Source organism: Lampris incognitus, chromosome 15 (genome assembly GCF_029633865.1).
Source record: "Lampris incognitus isolate fLamInc1 chromosome 15, fLamInc1.hap2, whole genome shotgun sequence".
Lineage (NCBI taxonomy): Eukaryota > Metazoa > Chordata > Actinopteri > Lampriformes > Lampridae > Lampris > Lampris incognitus.
The window spans coordinates 46,371,047-46,394,109 of NC_079225.1; the positions used below are offsets into that span (position 1 = coordinate 46,371,047).

Here is a 23,063-nt window from a genome sequence, read left to right on the forward strand (position 1 = left end):
GTGTGTGTGTGTGTGTGTGTGTGTGTGTGTGTGTGTGTATGTATGTATGTATGTACGTACGTGTGTGTGTGTGTGTGTGTGTGTGTATGTATGTATGCATGTGTTTGTATGTATGTATGTATGTATGTATGTATGTATGTATGTATGTATGTATGTATGTATGTGTGTGTGTGTGTGTGTGTGTGTGTATGTGTGTGTATGTATGTACGTACGTACGTATGTATGTATGTGTGTTGTATGTATGTATGTATGTATGTATGTATGTATGTATGTATGTATGTTTGTATGTATGTTTGTATGTATGGGAAAGACTGTAATGTGTTGTATCACTGTTAGCTCTCAGGTTAGCATAGCATCCTGTGGATGTGATTTTATCATGAGCTGCTGATGACAAGTTGATACCTTTATTCGTTGAAAATTTCTAGTTTTTCCATTTCAGTTGTTCATTATTATTCTTTATTAACTTTCTTTTTCTCTCCCACCTGCTTTTTGATAAATGCTTGATAATAATTAAAGCGTGTAATTCCAATAATAGTACTGCATTCCTCACACCTCCTGCTGTGTCAGCTCAGGTGAAAGGGAGTTTGTTCCCTGCTAAACTCTTCTTCACTCTTTAATTACATTTTAATTCAGGTTTGATATGGCGGCGTCTCCCCGCATTAATATAAATTGGATTTAATAGCCCTAGCCTCAAGGCAACCCAAAAACTCATCCATTAACAAAGGCAAAGTCTAACTTTCCACCTCAATCCTCTCTCGCTCTCTCCCTCTCTCTCTCTCTCTCTCTCTCTCTCTCGCTCCCCCCCCCTCCTTCTCTCTCTTTCTCTCTCTCCCTCTCTTGTCCTCTCTCTCATCCTCGCTCTCTTGTCCTCGCTCTCTCGTCCTCTCTCGCTCTCTCTCTCTCACTCTGTTTCGCTCTCTCGTCCTCTCTCTCTCTGTCTCGCTCTCTCTCTGTCTCGCTCGCTCTCTCTAGACCTGGTGGAGGGGAAGTTGGTGGGTATTCTGGACATACTGGATGAAGAGAATCGACTACCTCAGCCCAGCGACCAGCACTTTACTGAGACTATACATAACAAACACAAAGAACACTTCCGCCTGACGGTGAGTGACCTGTGACCTCTGTCAGATGGATGACAGACACAACACCTGGATGGATGGACTGACATAAAGATGCATAGGTTGAAAGAGATATACATTGATATACATTGATGATTTTTTTCTTTCGCTCTTCATTTCATTTTGATAGTTTTAGGAGTTATATTTTCTAGTTTCATAGATGCATTTATCAGAGTTGCTCACAGGAGAACCCTGGCATGGCCAAGACTGAATGTCATGTCATGTCAAGTGCAGAAAATAATAAGTGTGTGAAAGGTCGATGAATGTGAGTCATAGTGGACTCTAAATTGACTGGACTTATGGACTTGATCTGTTGCCGTGGTGGAAGATGGAAGTTCATTCCACCATTTTGGGGCTAGGTTGGAGACACACCATGTTGTGAAGTGAGAAGATGCCTGGAAAATGAGTCTCATTCCAGTCCTGGGGTCTACTTTTTAAAGGTGTATGTAGTTAGTTGGGCACATTTCTCGCACTTCATCGAATGTTCTCCATGAAATAAACATTTCACGGTACAAAAGCACCCATAATGTTTAAGGACAGTGTGATGAGGCCGTTGTCACAGGAGAGGTTTGGGTGGAGATGAAAACAGTTTAGATGATAACAGGATTTATTTATTGTCTCTCTCGCTCAGTTTGTACTCTGTACGTTCCAGTTCGTAGTGTTGGAGCTGCTGTCTCTCTTCTTTCAGAGTTACGTGTTGCTCCCTTTCCGCCGACTTTCTCGTCCTGTGTCCCATCCGTGTCCTCCTCAGTGTCAGTCCAGGAGTGCAGAAGAGAGTGCAGGCAGGGTGGAGTGGGTGGAGAAGAGTGTCAGGAGTGATGTGTGACAGAAGGGTACCAGCAAGAGTTAAAGGGAAGGTTTACAAGATGGTTGTGAGACCAGCTATGTTGTATGGTTTGGAGACAGTGGCACTGATGAAAAGACAGGAGGAGGAGCTGGAGGTGGCAGAGTTGAAGATGATAAGATTTTCACTGGGAGTGATGAAGAAGGACAGGATTAGGAACGAATATATTAGAGGGACAGCTCAGGTTGGACGGTTTGGAGACAAAGCAAGAGAGGCAAGATGGAGATGGTTTGGACATGTGTGGAGGAGAGATGCTGGGTATACTGGGAGAAGGATGCTGAATATGGAGCTGCCAGGGAAGAGGAGAAGAGGAAGGCCAAAGAGGAGGTTTATGGATGTGGTGAGGGAGGACATGCAGGTGGCTGGTGTGACAGAGGAAGATGCAGAGGACAGGAAGAGATGGAGATAGATGATCTGCTGTGGCGCCCCCTAACGGGAGCAGCTGAAAGAATTAGTAGTAGTAGTAATAGTAGTAGTAGTAGTAGTGGTGGTGTTAATTAGGCACACCTGAGGCTGGTCACTAATCAGCGTCCCTACTAACAGAAATGTCTGCTCTCCCGCGTAACACTGCTCCCCCTCTGCACTTCAAACTGACGCTAAACCACACTTGACAACCACAGACACGTTTTAGAGATTACATTAAAAAAAAAAAACAGTCAAGTGAGAAAGTGTGGCTGTAGCGCACAGCTGTGGTGAAGTGGACGTAGTCAGTACTTTCAGAGGTAGAATGGAATATTACGTATTTTTGTATGTATGTATATGCACCAGTGGGTTACATATGTATGTGTGTTGGTACATGGATGTGTGTTTCATGTGCGCTCACCAGGTGCCCCGGAAATCAAAGCTGGCGGTCCATCGAAACGTGAGGGACGATGAAGGCTTCATCGTCCGCCATTTTGCAGGAGCCGTCTGCTACGAGACGGTACGTTCAGGCCGATGGCTTTACAGACTTAATGTAGATCTTATCATCCTTCACTGATATCCAAATCTGGGGCGTGCCCAGTGTGTACTGTGTTTAAGAAACATCCAGTCAGGCGTCTGGGTAGCATAGCATTCTATTCCGTTGCCTACCAACACGGGGATCGCCGGTTCAAATCCCTGTGTCGCATCCGGCTTGGTCGGGCGTCCCTACAGACGCAATTGGACATGTCACTAAGTGGGAAGCCGGATGTGGGTATGTGTCCTGGTCACTGCAATAGCGCCTCTTCTGGTCAGTCGGGGTGTATTTTCAGGGGGGAGGGGGAACTGGGGGGAATAGCGTGATCCTCCCACGTGCTACATGCCCCTGGTGAAACTCCTCACTGTCAGGTGAAAAGAAGCGACTGGTGACTCCACATGTATGGGAGGAGGCATTGTGGTAGTCTGCAGCCCTCCCCGGATCAGCAGAGGGGGTGGAGCAGCGACTGGGACAGCTCGGAAGAGTGGGGTAATTGGCCGGGTACAATTGGGGAGAAAAAGGGGGATGGGGGGAAAAAAGATATTCAAATCTGCAAAAGAGAGAGAGAAATCTTTTAGATTGCACTTTTAACTTGTTTTTCTTTACCACTTGGCTGTTGGAAACAACAGAGTGACTGTTGTGTAGATTTAACTTTTGTCTATTTGTAATGGTACTTTCGTGTCGAAGAGCATCAAGGGAAACGAGGTCCAACCTGGCAGTGTCTGTGATTTTAGAAACGACAGCAACAGTCTTCCCAGTCATGCCGCTGAGGATGCCTGAATCAAGATTTCCTTTTTTCTTCTTGTTCCCCCTCCTTTTTTTCCAGACCAAGTTTGTGGAGAAGAACAACGACGCGTTGCACATGTCCCTGGAGTGTCTGGTGAGCGAGTCCAGAGACCGTTTTATCCGAGAACTCTTCGAGAACACCAACAACAGCAAAGACACCAAGCAGAAGGCCGGCAAGCTCAGCTTCATCAGCGTGGGCAACAAATTCAAGGTGGGCGGGAAGCCGCGAGTCCGGCCGCTAGGGACCAGCTGGTGTTAAAGAAAAACATACAGAGACATAACCTGCGGGACTGGGCCGCAGTAGGAAAAACTAAATGGTTGTTTGAAATCTTTAGGGCACCGTGGAAAAGAGTCAAGGCGGTGCACAGAGAGATCCATTCATACATGGATTAAGAAGCACTACTATTTCTGTTCTGGCTCATTTCCACCGCAGGAACCTTTTCCAGAACTCGGAACTTATATGCGTTTCTCCACAGCAGGAACTAGGGTTGATTTTAGATCCTCCAGCATCCTCTTTAGTACCTACTCCAAATTATACAGTTTTCCGCAGCCCAGGAACTATTTGGGAGGAAATTGTGTCCTGAATGGTGCTGATTGGCCAAATTCAAAAGTTGGAATTACACAAGCATGACTGGCACTGCATTCCATTGAAGTTGGAACTTGGAAAAATCCGACCTTCAGCCGTTTATGTCGGAGTTCTAAGTCACCGTACTGGGTAGGATAATTAGGCCCAAGTTTGCAGAGATAACAGACGTGGTGTCACGGAAACATGGCAACGCACGCAGTTAACAGCAAACGGTGTCCTTTGTATAGGTTTTTATTTGAAACAACAGGAGGAAAGCTCAGGGAGAGCAACAGAGGAGGATCTCTCTCCCAAGACGCACAACATGCCATGATGTTGTGTTTACACAATTTACACAACACAACGCTGAAAGAGGATAACACAATTATAATGGCATTATAAGATATATGAAGAATATGATGAGGAGGATGCCAAGCAGTATCCAGACGCCACCGGAACAATCCAGGACCCGAGCCATGCGACCACCATCATCATGGAGACCAAAAAACTTGCATGAGGAAACCTGGAGGCAGAAGCGGTTGTTGACGTCGGATGTGTGTGGTTATGTTTGGTTGGAAGTTGTTTATGACACACGACAAGTCCATCAGTCAGGTTCACAGGTTCAGTTCAGCCAAGAAGCTTCGTCTGTCTGCTCGTTTCAGCCCATCCAGGAGGAAAATACAATATCAGAACCAGAACCACAAACACTTTGTCATTTCATTTCATGCACTAGCGCACATGAAACGAAACGAAACATGGTTTCCCCCAGCCCACAGCAGTACAACACACAGCCCACAGCAGTGCAACACACAGCCCACAGCAGTTCAACACACAGCCCACAGCAGTTCAACACACAGCCCACAGCAGTTCAACACACAGCCCACAGCAGTTCAACACACAGCCCACAGCAGTTCAACACACAGCCCACAGCAGTGCAACACACAGCCCACAGCAGTTCAACACACAGCCCACAGCAGTACAACACACAGCCCACAGCAGTACAACACACAGCCCACAGCAGTTCAACACAGCCCACAGCAGTACAACACACAGCCCACAGCAGTACAACACACAGCCCACAGCAGTTCAACACACAGCCCACAGCAGTTCAACACACAGCCCACAGCAGTGCAACACAGCCCACAGCAGTGCAACACAAAGACAAAAACACATCCAAACTACAAGAACACATATACCTAAACTAACACACATATATTTAATCTAACACATATATCTAAACTAAAAAAAAAAAATCACTGCCCAGGAGAAGGAACACCAGCCAGGATGACTGTTGGAACCGCCGGTTTACATGGGCTAGCAGTTAGCTTAGCCTGCCCCGCTTCTCATCCTGTCAGACCGCCCTTGGTGTTTCCTCTTCGGGCACAGCTCCGGTCAGGGCTGTGGTCCCTGGGCCCACAGGACGCAGCAGACCAAGTTCTCCCAGCCATCAAACAAAAACAAAACTTAGACATGGACAAAGACACTGCATGGACGGTACTGGGTGAGGCCGCCGCAAACGTGAGTTCGTGCCGCCATCTTCAAAGTGGAAACACAGATTATCAATGTACAATATGACCATGCTGTTGTTAACATTAGTGGGCAGCTCATTATGTTATATTGATAAACACCATGAGCCTCTTCACACACACGCACACACACACACACACACACACACACACACACACACACACACACATACAGTCAAGCTACAATTAATTCTGGTTGTGTTTCTTATGTCTTAATATATGCACACACGTGTGTCCTGTGCCTAAGTAATTGTGATAACTAACCTAATTACTTGTAGCATATACATTTACACACTGTGATTATATAGAGACTCTAAACAGCAGGAAAAGTTAAATGATTCATCAGCACCAGGACCAGCAGCCCACATGCAGCCAGGCGTCCTGGGCTTGAAACAGCACAGCCCAGATGGATGCTGTGTTATTACACTCCTGTGTTATTGATGACACGTGTCATCAATAACACAGGAGTGTAACAGAGGAGAAAAGAACCAGAGTTTTTACTTCTGTTGTTGCAGGGTGGTGTAACTATGTGTATAGCGGTGTTGTTGTACCTGTCAACAACGCACAAACAGCTGTTGGGATGAGTTACGTGCAGGCTCGGGGATGCTCTGCATTCACAGAACTGATTCTGATTCATATTCTGCCTATTTATGAACGGTTGTACGCCGCAAAAACTCATCTGATTCCCATTTGGCTGGCACTCCAATCAGCATAAGCTAAGAGCCGGGGTGATGTACTGTGTCTTGAGTTTAACACCAGCTCATAGTATTTAGAGCAAAGAAAAACTGCTGTGTTGATAGAGTCTGTACTTTTAGAAAGAGTTCCCCTTGCAAAAACAAAAACATATCGGAGCGCTTCCTCCACGTTGAATCAATTTAAAATAATGGCGTGAATGGGGGCATCCGGGTGGTGTAGCGGTCTATTCCGTGTTCTACCAACACTGGGATCGCCGTTTCGAATCCCCATGTTACCTCCGGCTTGGTCGGGCGTTCCTACAGGCACAGTTGGCCGTGTCTGTGGGTGGGAAACCGGATGTGGGTATGTGTCCTGGTCGCCGCACTAGCGCCTCCTCTGGTCGGTTGGGGCGCCTGTTCAGGGCGGAGGGGGAACTGGGGGGAATAGCGTGATCCTCCCACGTGCTACGTCCCCCTGGTGAAACTCCTCACTGTCAGGTGAAAAGAAGCAGCTGGTGACTCCACATGTATGGGAGGAGGCATGTGGTAGTCTGGAGCCCTCCCCGGATCAGCAGAGGGGGTGGAGCAGAGACCAGGGCGGCTTGGAAGTGTGGGGTAATTGGATGGGTACAGTTGGGGAGAAAGGGTGGGGGGGGGACAATGGCATGCATTAATTTAGTCTCCTCAGGACTGTTAGCCGTCAGGGTCATGATGAGGTGTCTCTAGAGCCTCTTTCTGCAGCTTCATGAGGAGGCTGTCCTGTGCGGACCTATCAGAGGCTGCAGCCGGCTGCTGGCCGGAGGCCGGGTGACATCTCTGTCAGCCCGGCTGAGTCTCCAGCCACTGATCACGTGGCTGTCAGTGACCTCAGCTTAATTGTTTCAATGCCCTGCAGACCAAATTACCAACATCGTTTACATGCTGGCGGTGTAAGTCCTGCGAGCGTGGCCACTGCTGAATGTAAAACATAACTCAGGACCGCGCAGCCGAGTTCACTTGACACGTGCATGGATTTAGATTTCCACCTCACTTCTCTTGCAGCGGTTACTACCAAACTGCTATATGAGGTTATGGGGGAAACCAGGCCTTCATTTGATCACATTACTACTCACCACCGTCAGGATGTAAAACAGCTGATCTGCAAAGGTTTGGACTTTCCCAGTTGAGGACTTTTCCTTCTGTCCTGGAGAAGCACCAGCATTTGTTAGATTTTTTTGTTTTTTGGCTCTCCGTCACTTTGAAAGAGTTTATAGTTTGTTTTTTCTCTTGATTTGTTTTGAAATAAAAAAATCAAGCTGTCTTTCAGTATAACATGACAGATTAGGGTCGTATGGGTGTGATGTACATCACTTAAACATCACTGGAAATGATATGAAACGACCAAAGATACATAAACTATGATTAGATTAAGCCTCGCGGCTTGTCTGAGGATGGAAGAGGTGGACTAAAAGAAAACAAAGCTGTGGATTTGAACTGAACCTCTTACGGTGTGTTGGAATCAGAACCAGAACAGAACCAGAACCAGAAGTTAAATGTTGTCTGATGAATTAAAATCAAACTTTATTCTTGTGTCTCCTGTTTAGACGCAGCTGAATATTCTGTTGGAAAAGCTCCGCAGCACGGTCAGTACTTCCTGTTTTACCCTTTAACCCACAGGATGTGAGTTCAGTACTTCCTGTGTTATCCTTTAACCCACAGGATGTGAGTTCAGTACTTCCTGTGTTAGCCTTTAACCCACAGGATGTGAGTTCAGTACTTCCTGTGTTATCCTTTAACCCACAGGATGTGAGTTCAGTACTTCCTGTGTTATCCTTTAACCCACAGGATGTGAGTTAAGTTTAAATCTGTCACTCAGATTCACAGATACAACTTGAGGCATAACTTTACTTTTCTGTTTGTCTCTGTCTCTCTCTCTGTATCGCTCTTTCTGTCCCTGTGTCTCTCTCTCTCTCTGTCCCTGTATGTCTCTCTCTGTGTCCCTCTGTCTCTCTGTGTCCCTCTGTCTCTCTCTCTCTGTCCCTGTGTGTCTCTCTCTCTGTCCCTGTGTCTCTCTCTCTCTGTCCCTGTATGTCTCTCTCTGTGTCCCTCTGTCTCTCTCTGTCTCTCTCTCTCTCTCTGTATCGCTCTCTCTGTCCCTGTGTGTCTCTCTCTCTGTCCCTGTGTGTCTCTCTTTCTGTCCCTGTGTGTCTCTCTCTCTGTCCCTCTGTCTCTCTCTCTCTGTATCGCTTTCTCTGTCCCTGTGTCTCTCTCTCTCTGTCCCTGTATGTCTCTCTGTGTCCCTCTGTCTCTCTCTCTGTATCGCTCTCTCTGTCCCTGTGTGTCTCTCTCTGTCCCTCTGTCTCTCTCTCTCTGTATCGCTTTCTCTGTCCCTGTGTCTCTCTCTCTCTGTCCCTGTATGTCTCTCTCTGTGTCCCTCTGTCTCTCTCTGTCCCTCTGTCTCTCTCTCTCTCTCTGTATCGCTCTCTCTGTCCCTGTGTGTCTCTCTCTCTGTCCCTGTGTGTCTCTCTTTCTGTCCCTGTGTGTCTCTCTCTCTGTCCCTCTGTCTCTCTCTCTCTCTGTATCGCTCTCTCTGTCCCTGTATGTCTCTCTCTCTGTCCCTGTGTGTCTCTCTCTGTCCCTCTGTCTCTCTCTCTCTCTCTGTATCGCTCTCTCTGTCCCTGTGTGCCTCTCTCTCTGTCCCTCCGCCTCTCTCTAAGTGGAATTAATTAATTATGGTTCAGAGGAAGATGTACTTCTTTTGTTCATCGCGGGGCTGAGGGCGAGGGTCCGAGTGGATTTCAGTTTCTTTACTCTGATGAACAACTTAAATGAGTTTCTTGTCGGTGGTGTTTCACTACAGACATTTGCTCAGTCAGTGAGGGGCAGCTGGTGTTTAATTCTGTTTTTGCAGAGTATTTTTTGAACCCTTTGGGGAAGATGTGACTTGAACCACTTTTAAAACAAGCCCTCTTTGGATGTTTTCATATAAAGGAGCTTCTTATGTTGATGTTGTGAAATGGACACGTCATTGTTGAAGTTCTGTTTTATGTAAAATAAGGAGTTGTTTAAAATTCAACTCTCTCTCTCTTTCTGAATCTCTCTGTCTGTCTGTCTGTCTGTCTGTCTGTCTGTCTGTCTGTCTGTCTGTCTGTCTGTCTGTCTGTCTGTCTGTCTCTCTCTCTCTCTCTCTCTCTCTCTCTCTCTCTCTCTGTGTCTCTCTCTCAGGGGTCCAGTTTTATTCGTTGTATTAAGCCCAACCTGAAGATGATCAGTCACAAGTTTGAGGGGGCTCAGATTCTCTCTCAGCTGCAGTGTTCTGGTCAGTACATACCAGTTTTCATTTAAAACACATCCATTAAAGGGGCCTCCGGGTAGCGTAGCAGTCTATTCCATTGCCTACCAACACGGGGATCACTGGTTCGAATCCCCGTGTTGCCTCCGGCTTGGTCGGGCGTCCCTACAGACACAATTGGCCGTGTGTGCGGGTGGGAAGCCTGATGTGGGTATGTGTCCTGGTCGCTGCACTAGTGCCTCCTCTGGTCGGTCGGGGCGCCTGTGGCTGGTGACTCCACATGTATGGGAGTAGGCATGTGGTAGTCTGCAGCCCTCCCCGGATCGGCAGAGGGGGTGGAGCAGTGACCGGGACGGCTCAGAGAGCGGGGTGATTGGCCAAGAAAAACAGGGGAGAAAAACGGGGGGGCAGATCCATTCACAATATTCATTTGTTTGTTTGTTTTGTTTCTTCTTCATGGGGTGCTTGTCGGGTGGAGCAGACCTTCCCACGCCCGTCCCCCAGTTTCCCTGACACCAGGTTTATTATTGTTCAGAGCAGATTCTGCAGTCTTGGCTTGGATGGAGTCGTGTTAAATGTGTTGGTAAAACATGGCATTAGTTCTGCTCACCATTTCACCGGGGTTTGTGACTGCAGAAATTGCTGCACTGAGTCAGCCAATCAGAATCGGCTGCAGTGATGACATCACTCGTGGGCATGTAGAGAGAAGAAGTATCGTTTTTACCTGTTGTTTGCAAAAGACCACAGAAAGAGAGCTGCAAAAAGTAGTTATTAAAATTAGATTTTTTTTGGATAACTTTGTGTTACCTGCCTGAAAATGATGCAGGTGAAAATAGAAAAGTAGAGGCTGTGCGGCATGGCTGTTGATAAGGGCAGTCGTCTTTGAGACCAACACAGATAGGAGTCCCCGTGGTGGCCTTCTGTTGGTTTATTGTTCTTGAAAAGTACATTGACTCCATGCGTGAGTGTGAACAAGGCTCAGAGCAGGGTATTCGTTGGTTGAAATGAATGATGCTCACGCTCTACATCCACTGTCTAAGCTCTTTACACCCGCCTGTAAATTAGCAAAACGTTGGTCATTTTGTATAATCTCTCAACGACCGCCTAGTGAGAAATGGTGTTAGCTTTGTTAGTGTCATGGAGACATTAAATGTTAATGTTTTATTTTTACTGTATTTTTTATGTCATTTATTACTTGTTACATAAACTTTAGCATCCCCTCACTGTTAGATCCCCAAACCGACACCGCCATTCTTTCTCAGGCAGACTCAGTTTTCCTCCCAGGAGCCGATAAAGTTCAGCTCATTTGTTCTATTTTACCTCTATTTTACCTCTAACAGAGTCCTTGTTGTTTTGCGGTGAGTAAACATTATGGGCTGTTCAGTGTCAGCGCTGTGTGAAACAACCCTGGCATCAAGCTCTCCACATGTCAGAAATTGCCTGAATACAAAGTCAACATTTTGCACGAAGGCCAAATAAACAGAATGCAGCAGTTCCAGCTGGGCTGACTCACCATCCAGTTTTACACACACACACACACACACACACACACACACACACACACACACACACACAAACGCCACAGCTTCAGAGAACAGTGGTAGTGATGAAGATGAAAAAAAAATACAGATGAATCCTTAGAATAATGTTTAATGAACGAGCAACAGATCAGGGACGGAAGAATGGCTGAGTGGTTTCTGTAAGACAGAATAAGAAATACACACATTTATTATTATCAGATGTAAATACCAGATATCAGGAAGCAGGAACATTTTATTTGTCATTTCATATTATGTACTACGTACACAAAAGGAACGAAATTCCATTTTCCCCAGCCCACAGCAGTGCAACACATATACACATATCCAAAAACCTCCAAAAACATACAAAAGCATACAAAAACAGAGAGAACAGAGCAACAAAAAAAACCCAGCAACACAGTCCTCCCAGTGCAACACAGTCCTCCCAGTGCAACACAGTCCTCCCAGTACAACACAGTCCTCCCAGTACAACACAATCCTCCCAGTACAACACAGTCCTCCCAGTGCAACATAGTCCTCCCAGTACAACACAGTCCAACAACTCCACCCTCCAGAGAACAAACGCCAGCCAGGATGACTGTCAGAACTGCTGGTCTGCATGGGCTAGCAGTTAGCTTAGCCTGCCATGCTTCCACATCCTGTTAGACTGCCCTCAGCGTTTCCCCCTCAGGCGCAGCTCCAGGCAGGGCCAATCGGATGCAGCAGACCAGGCTCCCCCAGCCGATCCAACGCCAGCTCTTTGGCCACACCCTCTCGACACCTCCCCCTCACGCCACATGCGAGACCGACGCAGACAAAAACACCGCACAGTCGACACTAGGCGAGGCCGCCACCAGACCACCTTGGTGTTTCCTCTCAGGCAGGGCCATGGGCTAGCAGTTATCTTAGCTGCTTTGCATCCTGTCAGACCGCCCGTGGTGTTTGTTCTTCGGGCCCACAGAATGCAGCAGACCCAGCTCTCTCAGCTGATCCAGCGCCAGCTCTCCGAGCCAAGCGAAATCGACGATCAAAATAAAAACTTCACACGATGACACAAACTTAGATGCAGATGCAGACATGGACAAAGATACTGCATAATTGGCACTGGGTGAGGCCACCGCAAATGCAAGTCTATGCCACCATCTTCCCAAATTGAAAGAATCACAGGTGCAGTATAAGCATAAATGGCTAATAGACTAACTTAGCTAGCGTTCCACGTACACACTTTTAAGCACAGTGCATAATAACACAGCCAACACAATGCCACACAGTGACATAGATCTATGTGCACATGACGTATACATAAGGTGCACACCTAGCTGGATCTATGTGCACATGTCTTACACATAAGGTGCACACCTAGCTGGATCTATGTGCACATGTCATATACATAAGGTGCACACATAGCTGGACCTATGTGTACATGTCATATACATAATGTGCACACCTAGCTGGATATGTGTGCACAGGTCTCACACATAAGGTGCACACCTAGCTGGATGTATGTGCACATGTTGTATACATAAGGTGCACACCTAGCTGGATCTATGTGCACATGTCATATACATAAGGTGCACACCTAGCTGGATCTGTGTGCACAGGTCTTACACATAAGGTGCACACCTAGCTGGATCTATGTGCACATGTTGTATACATAAGGTGCACACCTAGCTGGATATGTGTGCACAGGTCTCACACATAAGTTGCACACCTAGCTGGATGTATGTGCACATGTTGTATACATAAGGTGCACACCTAGCTGGATCTATGTGCACATGTCGTATACATAAGGTGCACACCTAGCTGGATCTATGTGCACATGTCGTATACATACGGTGCACACCTAGCTGATTGGCGCTAAAGGCTCTGTTAGCGAGGGAGTCAGATTAACACATAGTAGCAGCAAACAGCTCAGATAACACACACAGGTCGCCGCCACTTATATTCAACCTAATATGGATGGCATACAACCATTGTCCCACATACACAACCGCTACATATACATCCTGTATTCATAACTTACTCTTTCACAAACGTATGCTCTGTAATGGAAGGATATGCAGCCGCGGCACAACAAGTTGATGACGTAACCCCCCCACACACCCAACTAGGACCTTACTGCACAACCTGGCCAAAGTGCCTGACTAAATAACAAACAACATGTCTCTCCCAATATAACAAAAAGAACGGGGAATGCACAGCAGTTAGCATGCTGTCTCTCCCACTTAAAACTTTGCTGAGATCTGATGCAGGAAGTGTTTGAAAGCCAAAGTTGAAGAAATTGAGAAAAGGGTTGAAGTTCCCCTCAAATGCTGAGATCGAGCACCGAACAAGCTGGATTTACACTGCTCGAGGCGGTAAGAAATCTGTAAATTTGCACGAATAAAAGCAGTTTTTGCTCACAAAAAAAAAAACCCACACTCCCAGTTCACAAAAACATTTCCAGAATAGAAAACCTGTCTGTCCTCCTCAGCCTTGGCCAGAATGGGTTTTCTGAGGACATGAAAATCAAACATGCTAACATGCATATTGACTGGCACGCCACGTCGAAGGCATTCCGTGAAAACTCAGAAGCTTTGCAATTTAGCATCACACAGGTCTTGATATGTCACAGACCAACTCTGCAGTCCCTCTGGTTAATTCTCCAGGAGGAGTTCGCTGATGCACAATGCACGGAAATGGCAACAACTGGGCAAAAATTGCACAGTAAATTAAAAATGGCTGACTTCCTGTTGGACTTGGGGTATGGCTCCAAGAGGATTTTTTGTAAGCCTGGAGATCTTACATTTGCCTACCAGATTTCTTACATCTACGTCAATTTTAAAGGCGGGGGCGTTGACTTTGAAAATTGCTTCGGGGTGCTATTGAACCAATCTGCTGTTGATGCTCTCCACTTCTGATACATGTGCAACGTTTCGTGAGTTTTCAAGCAGCCCCAGCACCTCAGAAATGCATTTTAATATATAATAATAATGATGACGCTGATGATGATAATCCCCACAAATACAATAGGCCTTTGCACTACATGGTGCTCGTTCCTAAAAACGGAGGCACTGCTGATGACTCATTAGTTGAAGAACCCTGCAAACCAGTACCATGTATGAAAGATGCACGATATTGTATTTTATAACCAGTTGTTTCCGTGGTTATTTCGAGTAATGGTGTTCGTGGTATTGTTGGTTTGATTGCAGTCCCACCGTGTGTGTGTTAGTGTCCACTGGTGTACTTCCTCTCTTACTCTGCTGTAACTGTGATGCCGACGTGTATAAATCAACACTTTATTACCGCCTGCCCTGATTCATCATGAAACACTGTTTCCAAGTGTCTGCGTGCACTGAAGTAGAGGAACACATGACTTCACCCTAGAGCGAGGACACGTGACACATGTCACACCTCTCTTGCGGAACATGTTCAGACGTCTTCGCTCTTATATTTGTTCTGCGACCGGTGGATCCTTAAAGCCTCTCTGTAAAATGAGACCGCCACCCTGTGGCCTCCATGAAGACTGTCTGTTGTAAATCTGCTCCCTTCAGTTATCATAAAAAGGTTTTAGAAGGGTGTCCAGGTGGTGTGGCAGTCTATTCCGTTGCCTACCCACATGGGGATCGGCGGTTCGAATCCCCATGTTAACTCCGGCTTGGTTGGGTGTCCCTAAAGACACAATTGGCCGTGTCTGTAGATGGGAAGCCGGATGTGAGTATGTGTCCTGGTCGCTGCACTAGCGCCTCCTCTGGTCAGTCAGTGCACCTCTTCGGGCGGGGGGGGGGGGGACTGGGAGGAATAGCGCTACCTCCCCCTGGTGAAACGCCATACTCTCAGGTGAAAAGAAGCGGCTGGCGACTCCACATGTATGGGAGGAGGCATGTGGTAGTCTGCAGCCCTCCCTGGATCAGCAGAGGGGGTGGAGCAGAGACCGGGACGGCTCGGCAAGTACAACTGGGGAGAAAAAGGGGCAAAAAGAAAAAGGTTTTAGAAATGCACATAAAGTTAAATATTAACCTTATCCATTCAAAATAGACTGGTCTATTTCTGTTTCAGTGTGACTACACAGCAGGCATTTCTTTGTTGGCTGTAGCGCCACCTGTCTTTCCATCGACGCCTGTCACTGTCATCGACACATTAATGCATCGTCATATTAATGTGACATATCGGATATATGAATGAATGAATATCCTGATACCATTAACACATTTTTTTGGGAGGGGGGGGGGGTTTCCACCCCAAATGTACCCAGCCAATTACCTCACTCTTCCCAGTCATGCCAGTCGCTGCTCCGCCCCCTCTGCTGATCCGGGGAGGGCTACAGACTACCACATGCCTCCTCCCATACATGTGGAGTCACCAGCCGCTTCCTTTCACCTGACAGTGAGGAGTTTCACCAGGGGGACGTAGCACGTGGGAGGATCACGCTATTCCCCCCAGTTCCCCCTCCCCCCTGAACAGGCGCCCCGACCGGCCAGAGGAGGCGCTAGTGCAGCGACCAGGACACATACCCACATCAGGCTTCCTAACCACAGGCACAGCCAATTGTGTCTGTAGGGACGCCCAACCTAACCGGAGGAAATATAGGGATTCGAACCAGCGATCCTCGTGTTGGTAGGCAACGGAATAGACTGCCATGCCACCCAGACACCCCTCATAAACACTTTTTTAAACAAGTATTGGCCATTATATTGTACACCCCTCCTGAAGATGGATGGATAGATTAGTATGACAAAAGAAGAAGTTGTTTTTTGTTAAGCGAGTGGCAGCAGCTCGCTGCCCCAGCTGTCTCTCTCCTCTGGTCCTCTGGCCTTCTGGTCCTCTGGTCCTCTGGTCTTCTGGTCCTCTGGTCTTTTGGCCTTCTGATCTTCTGGTCCTCTGGCCTTCTGGTCCTCTGGTCCTCTGGTCTTCTGATCTTCTGGTCCTCTGGTCTTTTGGTCCACTGGCCTTCTGGTCCTCTGGTCTTCTGGTCCTCTGGTCCTCTGGTCTTCTGATCTTCTGGTCTTCTGATCTTCTGGTGCTAGACGTGTTTGCAGCTCATGACAAGGTCTGTTCTGAGTGACAGAATCCATTCCAGCCTCTGTCTCATCCTCCCTGCCCGGCAGATAGTGGCCTCGTGTTCAGTGTGAAGGGTAAAAGTTGGCTGCTTGTGTCCCAGCCAAGTCCAGGAGAACTTTTACAGTCAGAAGAGCATTAATACCCACCTTACTTCAGCTGGCAAGTGGAAATGACAAATTAGATTTAAAACACACCAGGGCATTTTGTAATGGAGGTAAATTAAGTTTATCAAAAAAAACCATAACTTGTTTCACAAAAAGAAAACTGTATTTCAGAAAAGTGTGTGAGAACTTTGTAATTTTGTGCTGTTTCAGCTTTCTCATGTGGCCTGCTTATCCAGTATATATGTGGACAGTTTACTGTATTTTCTGCAGATCAGCTCTGTAAGTCAGTCCCCCGTCTAGGCTCTTGAATGATTTCTATTCTGCTCTCCACTCCCTTCCTCTCATCACCGCAACCCACCAGCGCTGGGGATTGTAACCGCAGTGAGATACGAGAAGGCTCCTATTGACAAGCCAGTCAGAACGGTTAACGCCGGACACATGATCCCTGGCTGATGGTGGACACAAAAGAGGAAAAGTGAGCCTCGTTGCTGTACTAGAACATTTTCCTCAGTGTGGGCCACGACCTGCTAGTGGTCCACAAAGGTGTTATGTAAATACGGTAAATAAAATGATAAAATAATAATGATTATAAATAATAACAGTAAAATAGAATAATATTTTGAAAAAATAAAATTATAAATAACATTAGTAAAATAAAACAATAATAAAAATAAATAATAATAATGAAATGAAATAATAATAGAAATAATAATGAAATGTAAATGTTTCGGCTGCTGTAAAAAGTATTCTTTTTTCTGAAGTCGTGTTAAAAAATGTTTGTGTTAGAACGTCAACCTCGCGTGGCATGGTCTTCCTCTGGGACAGGGCTGTGGCAGTCTGTTTGCACTAAGTTTGGAAACAGCATTTACTGGTCATTTCTTAGTTGCTGGATATGAATTATTAATTATATGGATGTGAATTATTAATTTTCACTGCATGGGGCTCACAAAACTTGATGTGAAGTTTCGGTTGAACGCCTGCCTCTGTTGATAAAACGGAAATGCTTCTGTGGAACAGCCAAGTTGTTCTTGTGTGTTGGTGATGCAGCAGTGGTAAGTTCTTCTTAAGTTTGGCAACAACGGCTCGACAATGAGGATGTGTTGCTATTATCTTTGGGGGGGGAAACACAAAAGTGTGTGTATATGAAGAAGCGAGCAGTACTTGCAGAGTAAAGGTAATATTTTGTCATCTTGAACCTGTTTTCTGTGAGCTGTCCTTGTCCATGCAGTGAGTTTGATGGAAGCCCGTCGGATTAGGCCCGGCCCCCGTCCTGACAGCTGCTGCTGTCTAACGTACATCTCAGTTGGAGTTCCGGGTCAGGATCATTAAACCAGTCTTGGTGGTTCTTCATCTTATGTTTGGCGGCACGGTGGCGCAATGGTTAGCGCTGTCGCCTCACAGCAAGAAGGTCCTGGGTTCAAACCCCGGGGTTGTCCAACCTTAGGGGTCATCCCAGGTCGTCCTCTGTGTGGAGGTTGCACGTTCTCCCCATGTCTGCGGTGGGTTTTCTCCGGGTGCTCCAGTTTCCCCCACCATCAAAAAGATATGTATGTGAGGGTTGATAGTCCTGTCTGCGTCCCTGACCGAGGCAGGGCAAGACCAGTTGGAGGTGGTCCCCGGGCGCTGCACGTCGGCTGCCCCCTGCTCCTAGCTACACAGCTACGATGGGTTAGATGCAGAGCGTAATTTCCCCACGAGGGTCAATAAAGTATCTCAAAAAAAAAAAAAATCTCCTTAAGTCTTGACTCACAGGGCATCCGGGTAGCGTAGCGCTCTATTCTGTTGCCTACCAACACGTGGATCGCCGGTTCGAATCCCCGTGTTACCTCCGGCTTGGTCGGGCGTCCCTACAGACACAATTGGCCGTGTCTGTGGCTGGGAAGCCGGATGTGGGTATGTGTCCTGGTCGCTGCACTAGCACCTCCTCTGGTCGGTCGGGGCGCCTGTTCAGGGGGGAGGAGGAACTGGGGGGAATAGCGTGATCCTCCCACGTGCTACGTCCCCCTGGTGAAACTCCTCACTGTCAGGTGAAGAGAAGCGGCTGGTGACTCCACATCAGCAGAGGGGGCGGAGCAGAGACCGGGGCGGCTCGGAAGAGTGGGGTAATTGGCAGGATACAATGGGGAGAAAAGGGGGGGGGGATTCCAAAAAAAAAGAGACTTGTCTCACACTTGGCAAACTTTTCAGTGATTGCATCAATGATTGTGTATCCACTACCTTTCTGTTTGAGTGTCCTGGTCTTGCTTACTTTGATTTGTTCTTACTTGTTTTTACCGAGCAGCGAAGGTCAGGATTACACGCCGAATCCTTAACACTCCAAAAAAATTAGTGACTTTTCACCTTGACTTAAACAAATTTGGCCCCTTGTCGCCAAGAAGGAAATGTTACTTTTCAGTCCATCCCCGTGTCTACCTTTTTGACCCTTTCTCCTCTCCGTAGGGATGGTGTCGGTGCTGGACCTCATGCAGGGGGGCTTCCCCTCCAGGGCTCCCTTCCATGAGCTCTACAACATGTACCAGAAGTACATGCCGCCCAAGCTGACCCGGCTGGACCCGCGCCTCTTCTGCAAGGTCAGACCTGCATGGCTCGGCGCCAGACCCGGCCCGACTCTTCTCCCAGCTCCAGGCTGTCGTTCATATGTTTAATATTTGCCACGGCTAATGTTTCCCCTGTCGCTGATGTCCTGAATGTTGTGCTGCAGGCCTTATTCAAAGCACTGGGCTTGAACGAGAACGACTACAAGTTCGGCCTGACGCGGGTGTTTTTCCGTCCGGGGAAGGTGAGGTCCTTCTTAAGCCTCCTTTCTTTTCTTTCACAGCAGTTAACACAGATAGTGTTCCCCATGGAAACTGACGACAGTGCATAATGCATTATGGCTGCAGAGGTGAGGGGGGGGGGGTTTAAGGACAGAGGAACTTGGCCAGCAGATGGGGGATTCATTTCTTCACAAGATGAATAATTCATCACGCTTTGTTTAGGCTGGTTATTTCCTTTAGGCCGTTTTGATGGCATCAAGGAAGGATGATGGGGGGCGTCCGGGTAGCGTAGTGGTCTATTCCGTTGCCTACCAACACGGGGATCGCCGGTTCGAATCCCCGTGTTACCACTGGCTTGGTCGGGCGTCCCTACAGACACAATTGGCCGTGTCTGCGGGTGGGAAGCCAGATGTGGGTATGTGTCCTAGTCGCAGCACTAGCACCTCCTCTGGTCAGTCGGGGCACCTGTTCAGGGGGGAGGGGGAACTGGGGGGGATAGTGTGATCCTCCGATGCCTTACGTCCCCCTGGTGCAACTCCTCACTGTCAGGTGAAAAGAAGCGGCTGGTGACTCCACATGTATGGGAGGAACATGTGGTAGTCTGCAGCCCTCCCCGGATCGGCAGAGGGGGTGGAGCAGTGACTGGGACGGCTCGGAAGGGTGGGGTAATTGACCGCATACAATTGGGGAGGAAAAAAATCCCCCAAAAAAGGAAGGATGATGCAAAAAGTTCCAGCCCTCACCTATGGTCATGAGCTTTGGGTAGTGACAGAACGGGTGAGATGGTGGATACAAGCGGCTGAAATGAGTTTCCTCCGTAGGGGGTCTGGGCTCAGCCTTAGAGATAGGGTGAGGAGCTCGGACATCCGGAGGGAGCTCGGAGTAGAGCCGCTGCTCCTTCACGTCGACAAGGAGCCAGTTGAGGGGGTTCGGGCATCTGATCAGGATGCCTCCTGGGCGCCTTCCTTTGGAGGTTTACCAGGCACGTCCAACTGGGAGGAGACCCCGGGGTAGACCCAGAACTCGCTGGAGGGACTACATGTCCAGTCTGGCCCGGGAACACCTTGGGATCCCCCAGGAGGATCTGGAGGGCGTTGCTGGGGAGAGGGACGTCTGGAGTGTCCTACTTAGCTTGCTGCCACTGCGACCCGACCCCGGAGAAGCGGCTGATGAATGAATGAATGGACTGATGGAAGAAGTGTGTAAGCCTTCTCTTTGCTCACTCATCATTTCTTCCAGTTTGCAGAGTTTGACCAGATTATGAAGTCGGATCCGGACCACCTGGCAGAACTGGTGAAGAAAGTCAACAAGTGGCTTATCCACAGCCGCTGGAAGAAGGTCCAGTGGTGCGCCTTGTCCGTCATCAAATGTAAGCGACACACGGTCGCGTGTCCCGTACACGGTGGTATGTTGGCGTGTTCAGTGTGACAGGACACAGGGCGGGAACATTTGGGTCAGCTGTGTTTGTGTCATCTCCTACTGACTGTCTGTCACTCACAGGAGACTGGGTGACAGACAGCTCTGTGCTGTCTTAACGTTCTGCCATGTCTGTCTGTCTTAACCCTCCTTCTGTCTGTCTCAGTTAACCTCGCTTCAAGTCAGTGAGCTTTATTGGCATGTCGTCCATACAAAGCAGATTTGAGCATGAATGAAATAAAAATAAAGTGGGCGTCCGGGTGGCGTGGCGGTCTATTCTGCTGCCTGCCAGCACGGGGATCGGCGGTTTGAATCCCCGTGTTACCTCCGGCTTGGTCGGGCGTCCCTACAGACACAATTGGCCGTGTCTGCAGGTGGGAAGCCGGATGTGGGTATATGTCCTGGTCGCCGCAGTAGCGCCTCCTCTGGTCGGTCAGGGCGCCTGTTCGGGGGGGGAGGGGAACCTGGGGGGAATAACGTGATCCTCCCACGTGCTACGTCCCCCTGGTGAAATGTTTTCAACCCATGCTGATTTCCATTTTTTTGCCGGTCTTTCCCTTCTCCCCCTCTCTGCCCCCCCTTCCCCCCCAGTGAAGAATAAGATGTTGTACAGGGTGAGCGCCTGCATCAAGATGCAGAAGACGGTCCGGATGTGGCTGTGCAGGAGGAAACACAAACCCCGGTGGGTTATATCTCTCTCTCTCACTCTCTCTCCTTCCATCTCTGTCTCTCTCTTCTCTTCTTTCTCTCCTTCCGCTCATCTCTCTCTCCTACTCTTCTTCCTCTTCTTCATTTGATGCTACCTTCACAGCTTAACGGTGTCATGCTTTTTGCAGATCTCTCACTTACACACACACACACACGCACGCACACACACACACACATTTCCCAGTGCTAATAAACCGGCAATGCAATTGTTTGTGTATGTGTGTGTGTGTGTGTGTGTGAGAGTGAGAGAGATACTGTGTGTGTTTGTGTGTGTGTGTGTGTGTGTGTGTGTGTGAGTGAGTGAGAGAGAGAGAGACTGTGTGTGTGTACGTGTGTGAGTGAGAGAGAGACCGTGTGTGTGTGTGTGTGTGTGTGTGTGTGTGTGAGAGTGAGAGAGATACTGTGTGTGTTTGTGTGTGTGTGTGTGTGTGTGTTTGTGTGTGTGTGTATGAGTGAGAGAGAGGCTGTGTGTGTGTACGTGTGTGAGTGAGAGAGAGACCGTGTGTGTGTGTGGGGGGGGGGGGGGGAGGGTTTAATCCAACCTCCCGCTGGCTGCTGGTAACAGACTGTGTGATTGTGTTTGGGTGTGTTTGGTTGGGGGGGGGATGTTCCTCTAGTGTAGTTCGGGCGTTGATGGAGTGGCGGCATCTTGCGACTTTTAGCTTTTTGGCACCTGTGGGTATAAAGAAGGTAGTTGTTTTAAACTGAGACGAGAGAAACACTTCTCACACAAAGACCTGGAAAGAAGCTGAGCTGTGCGACTGACAAACCGCACACAACGATGTCCATAACACCACACCACAGTAAAATACACACACAGCCATGTCCATAACACCACACCACGGTAAAATACACACACAGTGATGTCCGTAACACCACACCACAGAAAAATACACACACAGCCATGTCCATAACACCACACCACAGTAAAATACACACACAGCCATGTCCATAACACCACACCACAGTAAAATACACACACAGCCATGTCCATAACACCACACCACAGTAAAATACACACACAGCCATGTCCATGACACCACACCACAGTAAAATACACACACAGCCATGTCCATAACACCACACCACAGTAAAATACACACACAGCCATGTCCATAACACCACACCACGGTAAAATACACACACAGTGATGTCCATAACACCACACCACAGAAAAATACACACACAGCCATGTCCATAACACCACACCACAGAAAAATACACACACCGCCATGTCCATAACACCACACCACAGTAAAATACACACACAGCCATGTCCATAACACCACACCACGGTAAAATACACACACAGCCATGTCCATAACACCACACCACAGAAAAATACACACACAGCCATGTCCATAACACCACACCACAGTAAAATACACACACAGTGCTGTCCAGAACACCACACCACAGTAAAATACACACACAGTGATGTCCATAATACCACACCACAGTAAAATACACACACAGTGATGTCCATAACACCACACCACAGTAAAATACTCACACAGCCATGTCCATAACACCACACCACAGTAAAATACACACACAGTGCTGTCCAGAACACCACACCACAGTAAAATACACACACAGCCATGTCCATAACACCACACCACAGTAAAATACACACACAGTGATGTCCATAACACCACACCACAGTAAAATACTCACACAGCCATGTCCATAACACCACACCACGGTAAAATACACACACAGTGCTGTCCAGAACACCACACCACAGTAAAATACACACACAGTGATGTCCATAACACCACACCACAGTAAAATACTCACACAG

The 23,063-nt window shown here is 47.8% G+C and overlaps 1 protein-coding gene across 3 annotated transcripts in view; it reads left to right on the plus strand.

The window, feature by feature from the left end:
• Window positions 1–23,063, plus strand: part of myo6a (myosin VIa) — a 190,685-nt gene that overhangs the window by 107,826 nt on the left and 59,796 nt on the right. For all 3 annotated transcript variants that reach the window (XM_056295131.1, XM_056295132.1, XM_056295133.1), the window contains exons 16-24: window positions 973–1,100; window positions 2,786–2,881; window positions 3,723–3,893; window positions 8,028–8,066; window positions 9,649–9,742; window positions 18,819–18,949; window positions 19,081–19,158; window positions 20,375–20,504; window positions 21,143–21,233. In XM_056295131.1, coding sequence (XP_056151106.1) covers window positions 973–1,100; window positions 2,786–2,881; window positions 3,723–3,893; window positions 8,028–8,066; window positions 9,649–9,742; window positions 18,819–18,949; window positions 19,081–19,158; window positions 20,375–20,504; window positions 21,143–21,233 — 958 coding nt within the window. The remainder of the gene's footprint in view (window positions 1–972; window positions 1,101–2,785; window positions 2,882–3,722; window positions 3,894–8,027; window positions 8,067–9,648; window positions 9,743–18,818; window positions 18,950–19,080; window positions 19,159–20,374; window positions 20,505–21,142; window positions 21,234–23,063) is intronic.